Source organism: Gorilla gorilla, chromosome 9 (genome assembly GCF_029281585.2).
Source record: "Gorilla gorilla gorilla isolate KB3781 chromosome 9, NHGRI_mGorGor1-v2.1_pri, whole genome shotgun sequence".
In the NCBI taxonomy this organism is placed as follows: domain Eukaryota; kingdom Metazoa; phylum Chordata; class Mammalia; order Primates; family Hominidae; genus Gorilla; species Gorilla gorilla.
Window position 1 is genome coordinate 11,132,359 of NC_073233.2, and position 17,346 is coordinate 11,149,704.

Below are 17,346 nucleotides of genomic sequence, written 5' to 3' on the forward strand. Positions count from 1 at the left end.
TTGGGAGGCTGAGGCAGGAGAATTGCTTGAACCCAGGAGGCAGAGATTGCACTGAGCAGAGATCATGCCACTGCATTCCAGCCTGGGCAACAAGAGTGACATTCCGTCTCAAAAAAAAAAAAAAAAAAAGACAAAAAATTTGGCAAAAATAATTAAAAATGGAATTCTCCAAGGGACTAGTAGTTAATACAGGAAGAATTTTCAGTCTCATAGTCAGCCAAAGAAATGCTAATTAAAACAATTGTTATTAACCTCAACAAAGATTAGTAAGGTTTGTTAGGCTGCAGGAAATCTGGCACAGTTGTGTTATGGAGTGTTTAAGTAAAATTTGTCCGTTTTTCAAGCACTTAAGACTTCATTTCCTTTCAATCAACAATTTAATTTCTCTGAAATTACTAGTAGTATTGACAATAGCCACTGTTGCTAGTGTGCATGTCATGTGTCCATATATATAAATTATTCCTTCCTCTTTTGTTAATTACTTCTTTGAATAATAAATATTGAGTGCCTACTTTGCACACTTAACCCTCAAAATAACCTTTTATTTTCAAGGTAATAAACAATGTTTATAGACAGATTAAAATATTACATATGAGACCGTGCTAATTTCTTAAATTTAGAAACTGGCCTTATTCCTCATTTGTACTAAAAGAGCTTAGAACAGATTGCTATATCCTATGATTAGTGGGAGAGAAACAACATCTATGTTTTTAACTTATTAGCTTCTTTTTATTTTCCAACGTAGTGTTTCTTCATCTAATCCAAGGACAAAAATGTCACCAGTTTGCACATGCGTTGTTTCTCGTCATCTCTAGAATGCACAAAAGAGGATGGCTGTCCTGGGCTTGGTCTCAAGGCAGGCCCACAGTCTGGGCCTGATATCCTTTCTGCATTCGCCACCACCCAGTCAGCCTCTCGCTAGTCAAATCTTAATTTCTGTTGCTAAAATTCATGGGTGTAAGTAGACATAAGTTGGAACCTGTGCCTGAAGATTTTAGGAAACGAGAACAAAGGCCTTATCCTTATCTAGCCTCTAATTAGTAAGAGTACTCAAGATAAAGAGTATTTTATTTTATAAAGAGGAATATGAAGTCAGATTTTCTAGATTATTAGTCATCTCAGATAAAGACAAATCTGGAGTTAGATCCTCCTTTGGAGAAAAATCAGTTATCATCGTATGATTTGTCAAAGCAATGACTACCAATACAATCTCCATAGAATGACAAAATGATATTTCTGTGATTGAAAATGCCATGGATTCAATTCATTTAATTAATTAATGTATTTACCTCTTTATAGAGAAGGATTTAAGATGTATCGTTTATTATATATTTTCTGAATTTAGGAACAGCGTCTGTGGAATGTTACAAAGCTAACCACCTACATGGAGGCAAAGCAGTGAATGTACCAAGTGCATGATGACCTGAGGCACTGAGATAACCAGCCTTAATATTTGAGGCTTTGGCTGAAATATGAGCCAGGTGGAAGGTGAGAAAATAGATGAGAGGATGGATATAATCTCAGAAAGAAGAAAAATTAGCATTGAGCCAGTTTCCTTGCTATGTATCTCTACATGTGTAACTTTAACAGCATCATTAATAGGCTGTGACTAATATTCCCATTTTTCAGGTGAGGTTAGAGTGAGTGACTTATTGAAGTTTTCCATTGATAGATTTCATGGAGCCAGTGTGTGAATCCAGGACTGTCTGACCCAAAAGATGTGGTCATTTTACTGCCACTCTATCTCTCTGGTGTTGAGAATCAAATTAAAAGGAAATGCATCAGATTGATGCAGACTTAAGAGACAGAATAGAATAAATGGGTTGGCATAGGTGTAAACCAATTCAAAATATAATTTAAGTAATAGTGAGGGTGTGCCAGTGACTGTATTTTGGGATTTGGTTATTATTTATGGCAGGAAATACATACATATAAGAAGTATAATTTTTGCTATGATTAGCTTAATGTATGAAAACAAAACATCTATATGGAATTCAGGATTTCTGAACAGGCAACAGGACCATAGAAGTGAACAAAACAGTGGAGGGTGAGTGGAGTTAGAAGCTCAAAGGGCTTAGAGGTCAGGGACCAAGGGTAAGCGGGGAGAACCTTACCTTTCAAGGTGTGGAGAATTGAAAGGGATACAAATAGCAGTGCTGAAGGAGCAATGCCAGAAGACTAGGTGAATTTTTGTCTTGAATTTCACCTCCAATAAATTCTTCCTTGTGTTTATCTATGCTAAATCACTCATGATGTAGTTTAAAAGTCATCAAGGGCATTTATTAAAGACACAATTAAGTCCTGTTTCTGATCTGAGAGCAGCCACTTGATTTGGACTTCAGAAAGGGAGGAGAGATTCCCTTGCTCTTACTTAGAGTGGGGTATATGAAGGTGACCCATTTATCTCTATGAGTGGAAAACTTTTATAAGGAATCTTAACTGTAGAGTCATTTACTCAGCTGGGATAAGTGTGCCTCTGTGGGATTTTTGCACCATTCTGTTACACTGCACTTCTTATCCCGTTGGGTCAGTTAGCTAGCATCAGGAAATTTGGACGCTTAAGTGGAGAAAAATCACATCAGGGAAAATAAACGTATTGACCCAGGAAGTTTGTGTTTACACATTTCAATTAAAAATGAAATTGAATCATTTCTTTGGAGGTGGATAGTGCATTTAAGATGAGAGTCTAGTATTTTTTCTTGGTTTTTGTTCTGCTATATGTTTCTTGTAAATGATGTGTTATATAGATTTTTGTGTAAAGTAATTTGGTTGCCAGATGATTTGGAAGTATCTCCAGGTAATAGCATAATGCCAGTTCCATAGTACATATATTTTAAATATCTGTTAGAATAAACAAATGGATTTCTACAATTTGGAAGCAAGCTGCAATATAGAATGATCAAGTCAAGGGCTCCATGGGAACTGACTGTTGAACAGAGGAAAGAAGTTTCAGCAGGTTGGGAACTCAAGTGGAAGCAACTACCAGGAAAAAAAAAAAGACCTGGCTTTTCCTCAAGGATTATATTGATTATCTGTACAGTGATTATTGTTTTATTGTTTTCCAGTCAGGTACATTATATTATTTAATCTTAGCTGTTCAAGCTAAAGCAAACCAATATTTACTTGATAAGTACTGATGAATACCATGCTTGACACAAAATCAGTGGTCAGTAATATTACTAAATTAATTTATTCACCTCTCTTGAAGATCCATTTCATAATATAGAAAAGACAATTATATGAACAAACACAATAGAAGTCATTTTATCCAAATTTGTTTTAGTTTTAGTTAACGTTTAGGTTTGCTTTTGAATAAGGTTAATTACATATAGGAGTCAGAAAAATAATTTTAACATACATTGAACATTTTATTTAAGTTTCCAACTTATAAATGTACTTTATTCACAATATTTTGATGTAGAGTTAGGGCCTCTTAATATAGTTTTGCAAACTGAAATTCCATATCATCTTTGCAAGAACCATGTCTTTAATACAAATTATGTTATAATAATCAAGATAGTCAAGATGAAAGTACTGACAGCCTATAGATTACTTATTGGGACCAGTGAGAACGTGCTATTTAGAAAATAAGCTGTAATTATTCAACTGGCAGCTATCATCAGGTAGTATATTTTCAGAGGAAGTGAAATGTCTGGTTAATCTAGCAAGTTTGTTCGGTAGAACTTATATAAAAATCGTTGTACTTGTTGCTTTGTTATACACTTTTAGAAAAGTGGAAAAACAGAGAAAAAGGAGACTCACTAGAATGGGAGGCAAATAGTTCATGTATTTTCTTTGCCGAGAGTAAAGTTCCAAGAACCTTGTGTGTTATATAACCAGGAAACCTGAAAACTGGTCTGCTAATAACTGTAGCTCAAAGAAAAGACATAGCCATGGATATCAGTTTCTTTTTCAGCAAAATAGAGTGGTGGTACAATCCCTGAAAATTTTAAAGAAAAGTACGCAGGATTGGGATTTAGTATCTTCTTGGCAGGTGAAATGTATTTACAATTTGGGAGCAAGAGAAAATAATGAAGCCTATATTAAACAATATTATAATTCCATTATAAGATTAATCTTACATCTATGTCGAAGATAAGTTAGAATAAGGAGAGTACTTGATAGAATGTGCCTTGAGAGAGATTCTGAAGACACAGAATGGTGAAGCAGGCAGTGAGAAATGATATAAAGTCTGCATCAAAGAAGCCGTATTTATGTTAAACGTTACCAGTTTGAGTGGTGAAAATAGACAGAAAGGCCAAAGGAGACACTGACCAATCAGGCTTGGTTGGCTGAACAAGGGTGGCATCACAAAGGGAGATCAGAAATTTTCAGTTTTCAGTTTTGATCAAATAGAAATTAAAACAGAAAGTCATGTTGCCAGAAGTCTGAGGAAGGCATAGTCAGGTTTCTTCAATGAAAGAATGTTGCTTTAATTACTTTACACCTTTCGTGATCAGGAATAATTTCACTCATCAAAACAGAGTCAGATTACAAATAAAAGAAACTAATTAATTTGGTTTTGGACTTGCTGAATTTGGGGTACTGAAGGGCATGTGGATAATTTTGGCAGGAAGACATGGCTAGAAATACTTCATGAGAGTACATGCCCTTCAACAGCATGCTGTATTTATTTTCATATGTTACAGTGTTGATAAATACTATAAAGAATGAACAAATAAATGCATAATTATGTGGAACTTAGTTTTGGCTAATGGGTTTCTTTTCTGTTTAACAAAACAGCAATGAGTAAGGAAACACAGACAAGTTGCTGTAGATTTTTTGTAGATGATTTTGCACATTTTTAAATTCTCCTAAATTGTCACAGATTAATAATTATTAGATATCTTAAAGTTTAATAGTATGTAGCACTATTTGTTATTAATATTAAAGTATTTAGTATTAAATTTGATTCCTAAAATAAAAATTGGATTCCTAAAGTTGTCAGAATAAGTAATTTTATAATGGAATAAACAGGAGAATTTTATAAAGCATGTAAATTACACAGAAGGGATATTTTATTGTGCCTCTGCCTAATAAAGTAAGATTTTAATGTTTATTACTTTTTAATCTTTTCTTCAAAATGTCTCATTCTGTCTCTGTTGACCTGCAGGAAAGATGTGGCAGGTTAATAAATTTGTTTACTCCATAATTTTATGTAACTGTTTTGTTATTCATCTAATCATGATTTTGTAATCCTTAGTACTTTTGCCTTAAGCAGTTTTGCTAAAAGGGAAATTTTAAAGTTGACAATATTTTTTTGCTTATTCAGTTTAATCCCCAGGATAATGACCATTGCTTTAAAATATGTCATTAATTTAATTTTCTTAGTGCACTTTGTTGGATAAAGAGAGGTATATGAGTGGTATTGGCTAGTTCTTTGGCAAAAAATATTTCCCTTTTTCTGATAAGTGTCCCCAGAATAGAGATGGGCCCAATATACTGGGCCTGTGCACATGACTTGATTGGTTAATACTAGACAGTTAGGTATGCGACCCAAGCAGGGCTAAAGAGATGCTCTCTTAGGATGATTTTTAACATTATATTTCAAAATAATTTCTGAGCTACAAAAAATCTGTACAAAGAATACTGGGCCGGGCGCGGTGGTTCACGGCTGTAATCCCAGCACTTTGGGAGGCCGAGGCGGGCGGATCACGAGGTCAGGAGATCCAGACCATCTTGGCTAACACGGTGAAACCCTGTCTCTACTAAAAATACAAAAAATTAGCTGGGCGCGGTGGCGAGCGCCTTGTAGTCCCAGCTACTCCGGAGGCTGAGGCAGGAGAATGGCGTGAACCCGGGAGGCGGAGCTTGCAGTGAGCCGAGATCGCGCAGCGCCACTGCACCCCAGCCTGGGCGAAAGAGCGAGACTCCATCACACACACACGCACACACAAAAAGAATACTAACATTTTCATATATCCTTTATGCTGAAACCCCATTTCCTGAGTATTTGAAACTTCAAGGGAGACACATGAGGACATTCAAACGTCTGTTGAGCAACCCACAGCTGCTCTGGCTTCTCTTTGCTCAGGATTTGGTTGCTTGGCTTCTCCTTGTAACTCCTTCCCTGTTTTCCTCTTAATTCAACAAATGTGATGGTTATTAAAATATTCTCTTCATATATCGGAGCATGGGCACTAACAGCCCTAGTTCATCGTCATATTCTATGTAAGCACATTGCCCAGGAGCTGTTTCTAGGCAATCACTGACCATGGCAGAGAAACTGAGGAAGGTCCATTTCTAGAAGGTATAGAACTCTGCTGACAGGTGTTTTGATTAGAGGATATCCAACGACATTGACTAAATCTGTTCAGAACTGCACCACATTCTAGGATGCTTCTTTCTACCCAAACTTCCTTCCTTCCTTCTCTCTTTAACTCAAGGTCAAGCCTACATCAAAGACTGACAGGTCCTGCTCCTCTATTCTTGCCTTCTTTTTGTAGTAAATGTTACCTGGCTCCTTGTTGGCTGCTTGTCTGTTTGGAAACAGGGAGTTTATGCTTTATTATCCATGTGCACACCAACTGGCTTGTTAAGCCCTCTTGTCTACCCTTCAGATCTTGTTGGTTCCTGTGATAATCGTAGCTCTGGCTTTTGGTGGTTGCCTACTGCAACCTGGCTTCTATTATGTCAAGGCCTCCTCATATGCGTGGGTAGCCTGGCTTGCTGACTGCAGCTACTGCTGGCCTCTGTGATTAGTGAAAAAGAGCTACCACTCAGCTTCTTAGAGATGCTGGTATCATTTTCACAGCTAATTTCCAGTGGCTTCTGAACGATGTGTCCTCTGTGCACTTTTATGGAAAATGAATGGTGAGTCTTCCATCTTTACACAGTCTATCTATTCCAGCATGCATACTTTCATCAGCCTCTAAATTCTTTCCTTTTCCATCTACTAGGGCAGCACAATCATTTTTCCAATATGCTGAATGTTGTCCAACACTTTTTCTAGCTAATTGTCACTCAATAGTAAATTAGCTACATTCCTTGGTGTTCTTGTTAAGGTGTTAAAATTCGTATTCCAAATAAATGTCCCTACGTTGATGCATTCTTGCTAATATAGTCTTCTATTCAGACCTCCTTGATCAGTCATTCTCACTATTCAATCCAGAGGGCATTTCATGGATTCTTGCCATAAAATGCTTGCTAATTTTTGCTATTCTTCGGGTTATAGTCTCTTTCTTATCTTACTAGGCCCAGCACATTCCCAACAGATTTATGCTGGTATTTAATGCCAGTGTTCATTCTGGTGGTGAGAACAAGAGATGGAGAGAGCTCCAGGAGATAGAATTATGCGAAGTGGTGGAAATGATTGTTCTTACCAGAGAAGTGTGGGCCACCTCTGCAAGCCCAAGGATTATAAGGACTTTTGCATAATCAGTGTCTTCATGGGTCACTCACCCAGGTGTTTCTACTCAGTGTTTCATGGTACTACATTTTTCCCAGGATACAGATGTAACATCACAGACCTGCTTGGGTTGAGTACAGTATTTGAGGAGTTCTTTGACTCTAACAATTAGATAGAAATAGTCTTAAATAAGTTCATTCTTTCTGGCTATAGATTTTCTGTTGCTACAATAAAAAGTGATTTAATTAACTCACATCAGTAAATGGGTATCCTTGTTTGGTGTAACAAATGGGCTGTTTGGAAACTTATTTAAGTTACATCCTTAATTTCTCTCCCACTTTCCTTTTCCTCCCTCCCTCCCTCCCTCCCTCCCTCCCTTCCTTCCTTTTTTCATCCTTTTTCTCTCTCCCTTTTTTCTTTCCTCCCACGGTTTCTCCCTCTCATTCTCTATGACATTCATTTTTGCAGTGACTCTGACAATTTAAAAATTTTCTGCTGGTGGCTGTGCTATCGGTTCGGAATATTGCGATGAGTGCTTATTGTGATAATGTTAGTATATATTACATTCTTTTACCACATCTATCTTTCTGATGTTCCAGCAGCTAGCAGGCATGTAGAATTACTCAAGAAAAAGACTCTCACATATAAAAGTCAGAAAGTGTAGCCAAATTTGTAAACTAAATCGATAAACAAATTCATTTACATAATGGCATTGTTTTGTCAAAAGGTGTTTTTAAAGCTACTAACACAAATTTTATAATCTATGTTCACCTGGGGAAAGCTGAAGAAGAGAGAAAATAGAAGAAAAAAGGGTTTATGTTTCATAATTTTCATGCCTATGTACAGATAGACCTTAAAACTCAGAAGATAATTCTTCCATGAATAGTAAAATTGTCATATAATATTTCTTCCATTTTTCCACAGAGTTTCTTACAAAATCGTCCTATCCAGCATGCACTTTTGGATACTCTTTCAACTCAGAAGTCAACATAAAGGGTAAAATTTTACTTTTATATTATGAATTATCACCCCAATAAGTCCATTATTTCATGATTTTTTGTTCATGTCGATGTTTTACACACACAAGATTTTAACCTTCGTGAGTGCGCAGTAATATTTTTTATTGATCTTTTATTTTTTGTTGTTTCCCACGAGGTCAAACATAAAATATACCTGCAGTCACTGTGTGCTGATAAACTGAATATTTAAAAACAGAAAAAGTTCTCAATGCTATTAAATTAAATTGAACAATGCTATTATATAAATATTTAAAAAATTTTTTACCAGTTCACATGGTATAAAAATTATCATTATCAGTGATTTCAAGCTACTAATATGACATCGTATAATGCATAGTTAGAAAGATATGCAAAAATAGGCTCTTGCTAGCTGGTGTGTGCTCTCTCCAGCACACTGCTGCCCTCAGTATTTGTGGGGTACCTGGAACATTCCTTCCATCTATCACTATTTTTCCAATGGCAATAAAATTGATGTGACTGCCTTTAGGTTTCCATCTCCATTTCCCTCTGATTTTATTCTGCCATTATATGCAACTGACATTTTTAAGCTTCTGTCTGTCTCTTAAATCCAAAGAGTTACCATAAGTTCATTTTCAGATACCAAACATTTTGTGTCTGTCTCTGTAAAACTGTGTATAGGTAAGAACTATGAATTCTTTATCTTGGTTCTTTAGCTGGTTAAGGAGTCACATAGGTCTTTAATGGCATTTGTGAAAACTGTGAAAATTATGGAAAATAATGTGAGTATGTTTATCTATGGGGAAAGGTCCATAAATTTCATTAGCTTTCTAAGGGACCACAGTGCAGAAAAAGGTTCAGAACATCTGCCCCAAACTTCCTTGTAATTTACTTTACATTCTTTTCTAGTTCTCTCAAGTTCCCATTCCCTGTGATAAATTAGCAAGTGTGCCTCACCCCTAAAGCTTTTCTTTGGACTGTCCAACACTGGATAGTGACTCACATGCCATGACATATCTATTCCTACCTTTTGTATTATGAATTATCCATGAAGAAAACAGCTAGAGTATATTCTAAGAAGGTTACTACAACTTTTTAAGACAAAGGATGGAACCATGGAGATCCAGGTCTTACTTTTGATCTTAAAACATTTCTGCTACATGACTTTGGCAGAGTATGTAATACAGTGATGAAGAGCATAGCATTTGAGATACAGAACACCTGGGTTCAAATCTCAACTGTGCCTCATGTTATTCACATGGCCTTTGGGGGCCTAAATGTCTATAAATCTGTTTCATCATCTGTAATATATCACTAATAGTAATATATATTTCATTTCGCTGTTTTGGAAGAATAAATGGAATATGTCTTAAAAGCAGTTAGTAGAACACCTAGCCTGAAACAAAGAGTCAATACATGTTAATTGCCAGGAGTATTATTTATCATTTCATTATTGTTATTTTCCTAATTCCACTACAAATGTCTTGGGTGATATATCATACTTGTATTTTATGACCAAATATACAACATATTTACTATTTGGTGAATGAAAAATATTTTAAAAACCCACATGCAATAGGCAGTAAGAGAGCAAGTTCGCTTTTCTACAGTGCAAGTCATTCATGCCAGGTTTGTATCAAATAAAACTATGTCTGTTCATTTTGTAAGCAGCAGACTGAGCATAGCCTTGCAGATTTGTTTTGTTTTTACACTGTAGATGATGGGGTTGAGCACAGGGGGTAAAAGCAGGTATACATTAGCCATCACTGAATGGACTACTCTGGGGGCTGACCGACCATAGTGATACACCAAGGACAGGCTCAGCATGTGGATGTAGAAGATAGCAACTGCTCCCACGTGGGAGACACAGGTGCTGAAGACCTTGTGCCATTCTTCAGGGGAGGCAATTCTGAGGACAGAGTGAATAATTAAGATATATGACAGGACAATGCATGGCGTATCTATTCCAGTGGTCAGGATGAGATCAATTAATCCACAGATGCTATTTGCCGGAATGTCTGAACATGCTAATTGAATCACATCTGGATGGTAACAATAGGAGTGAGAAAGCGCATTCATTCTACAGAAATAGAGAGGCTTAAGGAGCAAAAGTAGTGGTAATATTAGTACTATAGCACGTGTAATCATCAGAAGACCCATTTGAATGATTCTGGAATTAGTGAGAATGGTAGTGTACCTCAGAGGATCACAGATGGCCACCTAACGGTCAAAGGCTGTAGCCACCAGCACTCCAGATTCCATAAAAGTGAATCCATGAAGAAAAAACATCTGGACAATGCAGCTATATAGACTGATTTCACATGCTTCAAACCAGAGGATACCTAATGTTGTTGACAATGAAGAAACAGTCAAGCCCAGATCAGTGGCTGATAGCATGGAGAGGAAATAATACATGGGTTCATGGAGACTGTGCTGGGTAATGATGACAAACAGGATCACGCTGTTCCCAGAGAGGGCAATGGCATAAAAACAACAGAAAGGAATGGAGATCCAGACATGGGCAGACTCTAGGCCAGGAATGCCGGTCAACAAGAAGGCTGGAAATTTAGATGTTGAGTTGCTTAGGATTTCCATGGTGTTCTGGTTTTGCAGCATTTGTCCTCACAATGCTTCCATCCTATAGAAGTGATACATTAAGTGTTATGTAAAATATTTAGATACATTTTCTTTTAGTTAGTAGAGTTATCCAAGGTCATAGATAAGATCTGCATCATTGAGAAACCTTTAAATTAAATTATAATGTTCATCTACCACTCATAATCAGAAATAGTTCACAAAAATATGTTTTTGTACCATAAAATTCAAGGGAAATATGTCCATATGATTTTATACATTTTCATGATAGTGTCCATTTACAGAATATATTAAGGTGCATCATATTGTAAGATTATTTGAATAAAGACTTAGCTGAGAAAAAATAAGTATTCTCAATTTTGAATATTTTGTGAGTACAATGAATAATAGCCACTTAAAAATATCCATGGTTCTTCAGTGACCATAAGGGTGTGAGCCTGCAGACACAGATCTCCAGATAATTGTCAGGAATATAGGTTTGGGAGTTATCAATGTATATTTATCATTTTCATCCAACACTATAGGTAAACAACTTCAGAGACTAGAATTATAAGAGAAAAACAATGAGGACAGAACTCTCCAGAAGACTGGAATGCACTATATACACTAAAGCAAGATGAGACTGGTTTTATGGGGACTGTGAAAACCAAAAGAGGCTGGGCACGGTGGCTCATGCCTGTAATCCCAGCACTTTGGAGGCAGAGGTGGGCGGATCACGAGGTCAAGAGATCAAGATCATCCTGGCCAACATGGTGAAACCCAGTCTCTACTAAAAATACAACAATTAGCTGGGCGTGGTGGCATGTGTCTGTAGTCCCAGCTACTTGGGAGGCTGAGGCAGGACAATCGCTTGAACCCAGGAGGCAGAGGTTGCAGTGAGCCAAGATTGCGCCACCGCACTCCAGCCTGGTGACAGTGAGAGACTCCGTCTAAAAAAGAAGAAAAAAATAAAACATGGTGTGAAGACCGGATGTTACATGAACAGCTGTGTTGAATTGCTTGAGCTGTGAAGCCTAGTAAGGATTAAAAAATTCAAATGCAGCTGAGAGCCATTAGTGACCCCAGAAAAAACAGTGGAAAATTGAGAACCTGCTACAGTGTGGTAATGATGAAAGTATTAGCAGTGGAGGTACGGTTTATTTTAAGAAACTTGGCAGTGAAGGCAAGGGGAGAAGTAGGCCATGTCTAAAGAAGGGGTATCAGGTAGACGGAGAATTTTTGCAAGATGGGACAGAATTAGAGAAATTGATATGTTTATAAACGGAGGTTAAAAATGTAACAGATAATGAGAAATTTAAAATATAGAATGTGAAGGATTTATTGATCTATAAAAGTCCTTAAGAAAGTAGTGGGTGATTAAATGTAGAGCATGAGTAACCTTCAAAAAAATGAGGACCATCATTTGCACTGACACTAGTACGTGTCAAATATGTAAGTTTGTGGAGAGTTATATAAGGAAATTGTTACCTTTTTCTCTGTGAAGTATTTGGGGGTAATTTACTGCTGTTCAAAAGTGTAAAGTGATGGCTGCTGGCTTCCGGATACAGTAGACGTTTTCAGGAGACAGTGAATGAGAAGGGCAATCGGCTCAGTGAACAGAAATGCTATATCGCCTCTTTCAAGTAAAATTCTAAAAATAATTTTGTCAATTAATATATTTATATTGCTCAAATCAATTCTGGGGAGAATTAAATTAAATAATAGCAGTATTCATGAGTATAATGTTAGTATTTTTCAATCAAGTCTTTAAAAAATTAGATGTGTCAAATTCATGACAGTAAATATTCTGTAGCAAGGATACAAGTTACTGTTCCCTTTATGCTAGTATTCTATGGTTTCTTTTAAATCTCCAGTTGTCTGATTTTCAATTCAATCTGAGAAACATTATGAAAATATTTAAGTATGAATTATTAGAGGTTGTATATCTACATGTTATGTGGATCGATGAGGACAGGGCAAACCCTCATGATATCTGACTTTTCTATAAACCCATATGACTATTTGTGAATAGGTAACAAAGTAAAAGTCAACACGATAAATATATCTATCTACCTTCTTACCAGCTTTATGTGGAAAGAGGAACCTTCTCTGTCTTTGCTAGATGAGGAAGAATAGACTACAGTTCTGGAGCCATGGACTTTATAGTAAGGTAGAATTGAGCTGTGAGATTATTTGTATGATTTATGTCTCTCTGCAGCCAAAGACAGAGAAAAAAAGAAACCACCCTCTCTCCCTATCTATAAAAATTAGAGGGCAGGAGTGTGTAATCTCAGAGGGTTTTAGTTACTAATCCAAGTAACCTGTGGTCCACAGGGACATTAAATGCAAAGGAAAATAAACCAAATTATACATATAAATAGAAAATTTACACACTGTTCATAACATTGGGGAATAGAGAGATGTACATCATTGTCTCTGGATTATAAGTGTACTGGCAAGATAGGAAAAGAAACCACTGTTCCCTGGGATCATTATGGTCACAATAAAGAGGGAAAACTTTACGCCCAGTCTCTAGGCTCCTATGCCTACATTTCCACATTGAACCATAGGGAGAATGATAGATGTCCATTCTCAAATCCATTCTTTTTCAAACACTGAGTTTTCCCCCAGTAAATGTGTCAGCTCCTGATATATTAATTTGGCTCTGTTTTGCTAGTAGCTAGGGTTACCATGAATGAATGATGTTCTCATGTGCATGTATTCTTACTCTGTTCCCTGCTGTTTTCTTGCATTAATACTTTCAAGCACCTGATTCTTGAGAGAGTTTTTTCATTTTTGTCAGTGTAGGCAGTTGACTAATGGATGCAGACACTTTACAGTCTACTAATTCTAGGTTCATAAGAAAAGTCTCACATTCGAGCCTTTTGTTTCTCCTTTATAGAGAAGCTGCACATTTGTGGAGACAGTCTTGTTTTTGTTTAGGTATCAATAATACCAGTAATTTGTTCCTCACTCAGCTATTTTTCTTTGATTTCTACTTTGCTATTACTCCTGTGCATTCCTGTTCAAGTAATTTTAGTGGCTGAAAGTGTGATGGGTTCAATTGAAGCACTATATCTCTACCCGGCATTCCCATCAACTGTTTTGACTAATACTTCCACGACAAAAATGAACTATAATCAAATCATTTTATAAGTCAGAAATAAATAATTAAAAGTTTCGCCTCTGTTGTCTTAAAGAGCTAACTATCTAGAGTTTTCACCCAAATATCTGTGACGGTCAGATTGTAAAATAATAAAATAGTCCCTCAGTACTCCTACCTTCTTGGACTCAGCCCATGTTTATCCTCTGCTGTTGAGTGTGGGTAGGACCTCTGACTAACTTCTAACCAATAGAATATGGCAAAGTTGACAGGATATCATCACATATATGTCATATAAGATCTGTCTTTGGTGAATCAAGGTTCCATGTTTGGCAAACCTATGTGGCAAAAGACTAAGCGTGGACTCCAGCTAACAATCAGCCAAGAACTGAACATGGCCTCCTAGCCAACATGTAGCAAGAAACTGAGTCCCTCAACTCAACAGGCCACAAGGAACTAATAGAATCTAGCAACACTTCATAAGCTTGGAAGGATAGCCTTCCACAATAAGGCTTCAAATGAGACACAGCCTTTGGAGAAAACTCAGCAAAGCTGTATTCAGACTCCTGACTTACAGGAATTCAGAGGTGTAGTGTTTGTGGGGTTTTTTTTTTTTTTTTGCTAATTGGTTTTGAATTTTAATTTTTATTTTTAGTTCTGGAGTACATGTGCAGGATGTGCAGGTTTGTTACATAGGTAAACATGTGCCATGGTGGTTCGCTGCGACTATCCACCCATCACCTAGGTATTAAGCCCAGAATGCATTAGCTATTTTTCCTAATACTCTCCCTTTGCCCCCACCTCACCCCCTGACAGGCCCCAGTGTGTGTTGTTCTCCTTTCTGTGTCCATGTGATCTCATTGTTCAGCTCCCACTTATAAGTGAGAACATGCAGTGTTTGATTTTCTGTTCCTGCATTAGTTTGCTGAGGATAATGTCTTCCAGCCTCATCCATGTCCCTGAAAAGAACATGATCTCATTCCTTTTTATAACTGCATAGTAATCCATGGTTTATATGTACCACATTTTCTTTATCCAGTCTATCATTAGTGGGCATTTGGGTTAACTCCATGTCCTTACTATTGCGAACAATGCTGCAGTGAACATACATGTACATGTTTCTTTGTAACAGAATAATTTCTATTCCTTTGAGTATATACCCAGTAATGGGATTGCTGGGTCAAATGGTATTTCTGGTTGAGGAATCGCCACACCATCTTCCAAAATGGTTGAACTAATTTACATTCTGACCAACAATGTAAAAGCATTCCTATTTCTCCACGACCTCACCAGCTTCTGTTTCTTGACTTTTTAATAATGGCCATTCTGACTGGTGTGAGATGGTATCTCCTTGTGGCTTTGATTTGCATTTCTCTAGTGATCAGTGATATTGAGCTGTTTTTCATATGTTTGTTGGCTGCATGAATGTCTTCTTTTGAGAAGTGTCTGTTTATGCCCTTTGCCCACTTTTTAATGGGGTTGCTTGTTTTTGTCTTGTGAATTTGTTTGAGTTCCTTGTAGATTCTGGATATTAGGCCTTTGTTGGATGAATAGATGGCAAAAGTTTTTCTCCCACTCTGTAGGTTGCCTGTTCACTCTGATGATAGTTTCTTTTGCTGTGCAGAAGCTCTTTAGTTTAATTAGATCCTGTTTGTCAATTTTTCCTTTGTTGCAATTGCTTTTGGCAATTTCATCATGAAATCTTTTCCTGTGCCTATGTCCTGAATGGTATTGCCTAGATTTTCTTCTAGGGTTTTTATAGTTTTGGGTTTTACATTTAAGTCTTTAATCCATCATGAGTTAATTTTTGTGTAAGATGTGAGGAAGGGGACCAGTTTCAATTTTTTGCAAATGGATAGCTAGTTCTCCCAGCACCATTTATTAAATAGGGGTTCCTTTTCCCATTGCTTATTTTTGTCAGGATTGTTGAAGATCACATGGTTGTAGATATGTGACCTTATTTCTGAGTTCTCTATTCTGTTCCATTGGTCTATGTGTCTGTTTTTGTACCAGTACCATGCTGTTTTGGTTATTGCAGCCTTATAGTAAAGTTTGAAGTCCTATAGTGTGATACCTCCAGCTTTGTTCTTTTTGCTTAGGATTGTCTTGGCTATACAGGCTCTTTTCTGGTTCCATATTAATTTTAAAATAGTTTTTCTAATTCTGTGAAGAATGTCAGTGGTAATTTATTGGGAATAGCATTGAATCTATAAATTACTTTGGATAGTGTGGCCATTTTCATGATATTGATTCTTCCTATCCATGAACATGGAATATTTTTCCATTTGTTTGTGTCCTCTCTGGTTTCCTTGAGCCGTGGTTTGTAGTTCTCCTCGAAGAGGTCTTTCACTTCCCTTGTTAATTGTATTCCTAGATATTTTATTCTATTTGTAGCAATTGTGAATGGGAGTTCATTCATTATTTGGCTCTCTTCTTGCCAGTTGTTGATGTATCAGAATGCTTGTGACTTCTGCACATTGATTTGACTGCTCAATGATATATCATATGTAACTGCAACCCAGCTGATGATCTATGTTTTAGCCTGTTTTGTGTTCCTGTAAAAGAATACCTGAGGCTGGGTAATTTGTAAAGAAACAGAGGTTTATTTGGCTCATGGTTCTGCAGGCTGTACAGAAAGCATGGTGTCAGCATCAGCTCAGCTTCTGGTGAGGGCCTCATGTTGCTTCCACTCATGGCTGAAAGTGAAGGGTAGTCAAGCGAGTGCAGAGAGTACATGGAAAGAGAGGAAGTGAGTGAGAGAGAGAGAGAGAGAGAGAGAGAGAGAGAAAGAGAGAGAGAGAGAAGGAGCCAGGCCTTTATTCTGTATAAATTTAAGGGGTACAAGTATGGTTTTGTTACATGCATATATTGTATAGTGGTGAAGTCTGGGTTTTGAATGTAACCATTATGTGAATAATGTACATTATACCTATTAAGTAATTTATTATTATTCATGCTCATTTCACTCCCCTACCCTTCCAAGTCTCCAGTGTCTATCATTCCACAGTCCATGTCCATGTGTAAACATTGTTTAGCTCTCATTTATAACTGAGAACACCCAGTACTTGACTTTATTTCTGAGTTGCTTCTCTTAAGGTCATGGCCTCCAGTTTCATCCATTTTGCTTCAAAACACAGAGTTTTGTTCTTTTTTGTGACCAAGTAGTATTCCATTGTGCACATATGCCACATTTTCTTAATCTAGTCATTCTTTGATGGACACCCAGGTTGATTCATATCTTTGTAATTGTGAATAGTGTTGTGATAAACATGTGAGTGATGGTATCTTTTTTATATACTAATTTCTTCTCCTTTGAGTAGATGCCCAGTAGTGAGATTACTGGA

General features: G+C 36.9%; 2 protein-coding genes across 2 annotated transcripts in view; one reads left to right on the top strand and one right to left on the bottom strand.

Annotated features, from left to right (window-relative positions):
• The window catches only part of MMP26 (matrix metallopeptidase 26), a 275,769-nt gene that overhangs the window by 54,459 nt on the left and 203,964 nt on the right, over positions 1 to 17,346 (top strand). Inside the window, exon 2 of the mRNA XM_004050531.5 lies at positions 8,273 to 8,344. The gene's annotated coding sequence lies outside the window, so the exon portion shown is untranslated. The remainder of the gene's footprint in view (positions 1 to 8,272; positions 8,345 to 17,346) is intronic.
• On the bottom strand, positions 9,982 to 10,941 carry LOC101136913 (olfactory receptor 51F1). Its single transcript, XM_019035934.4, is given in 1 exon segment — positions 9,982 to 10,941. A coding segment is annotated over 1 exon segment (960 nt).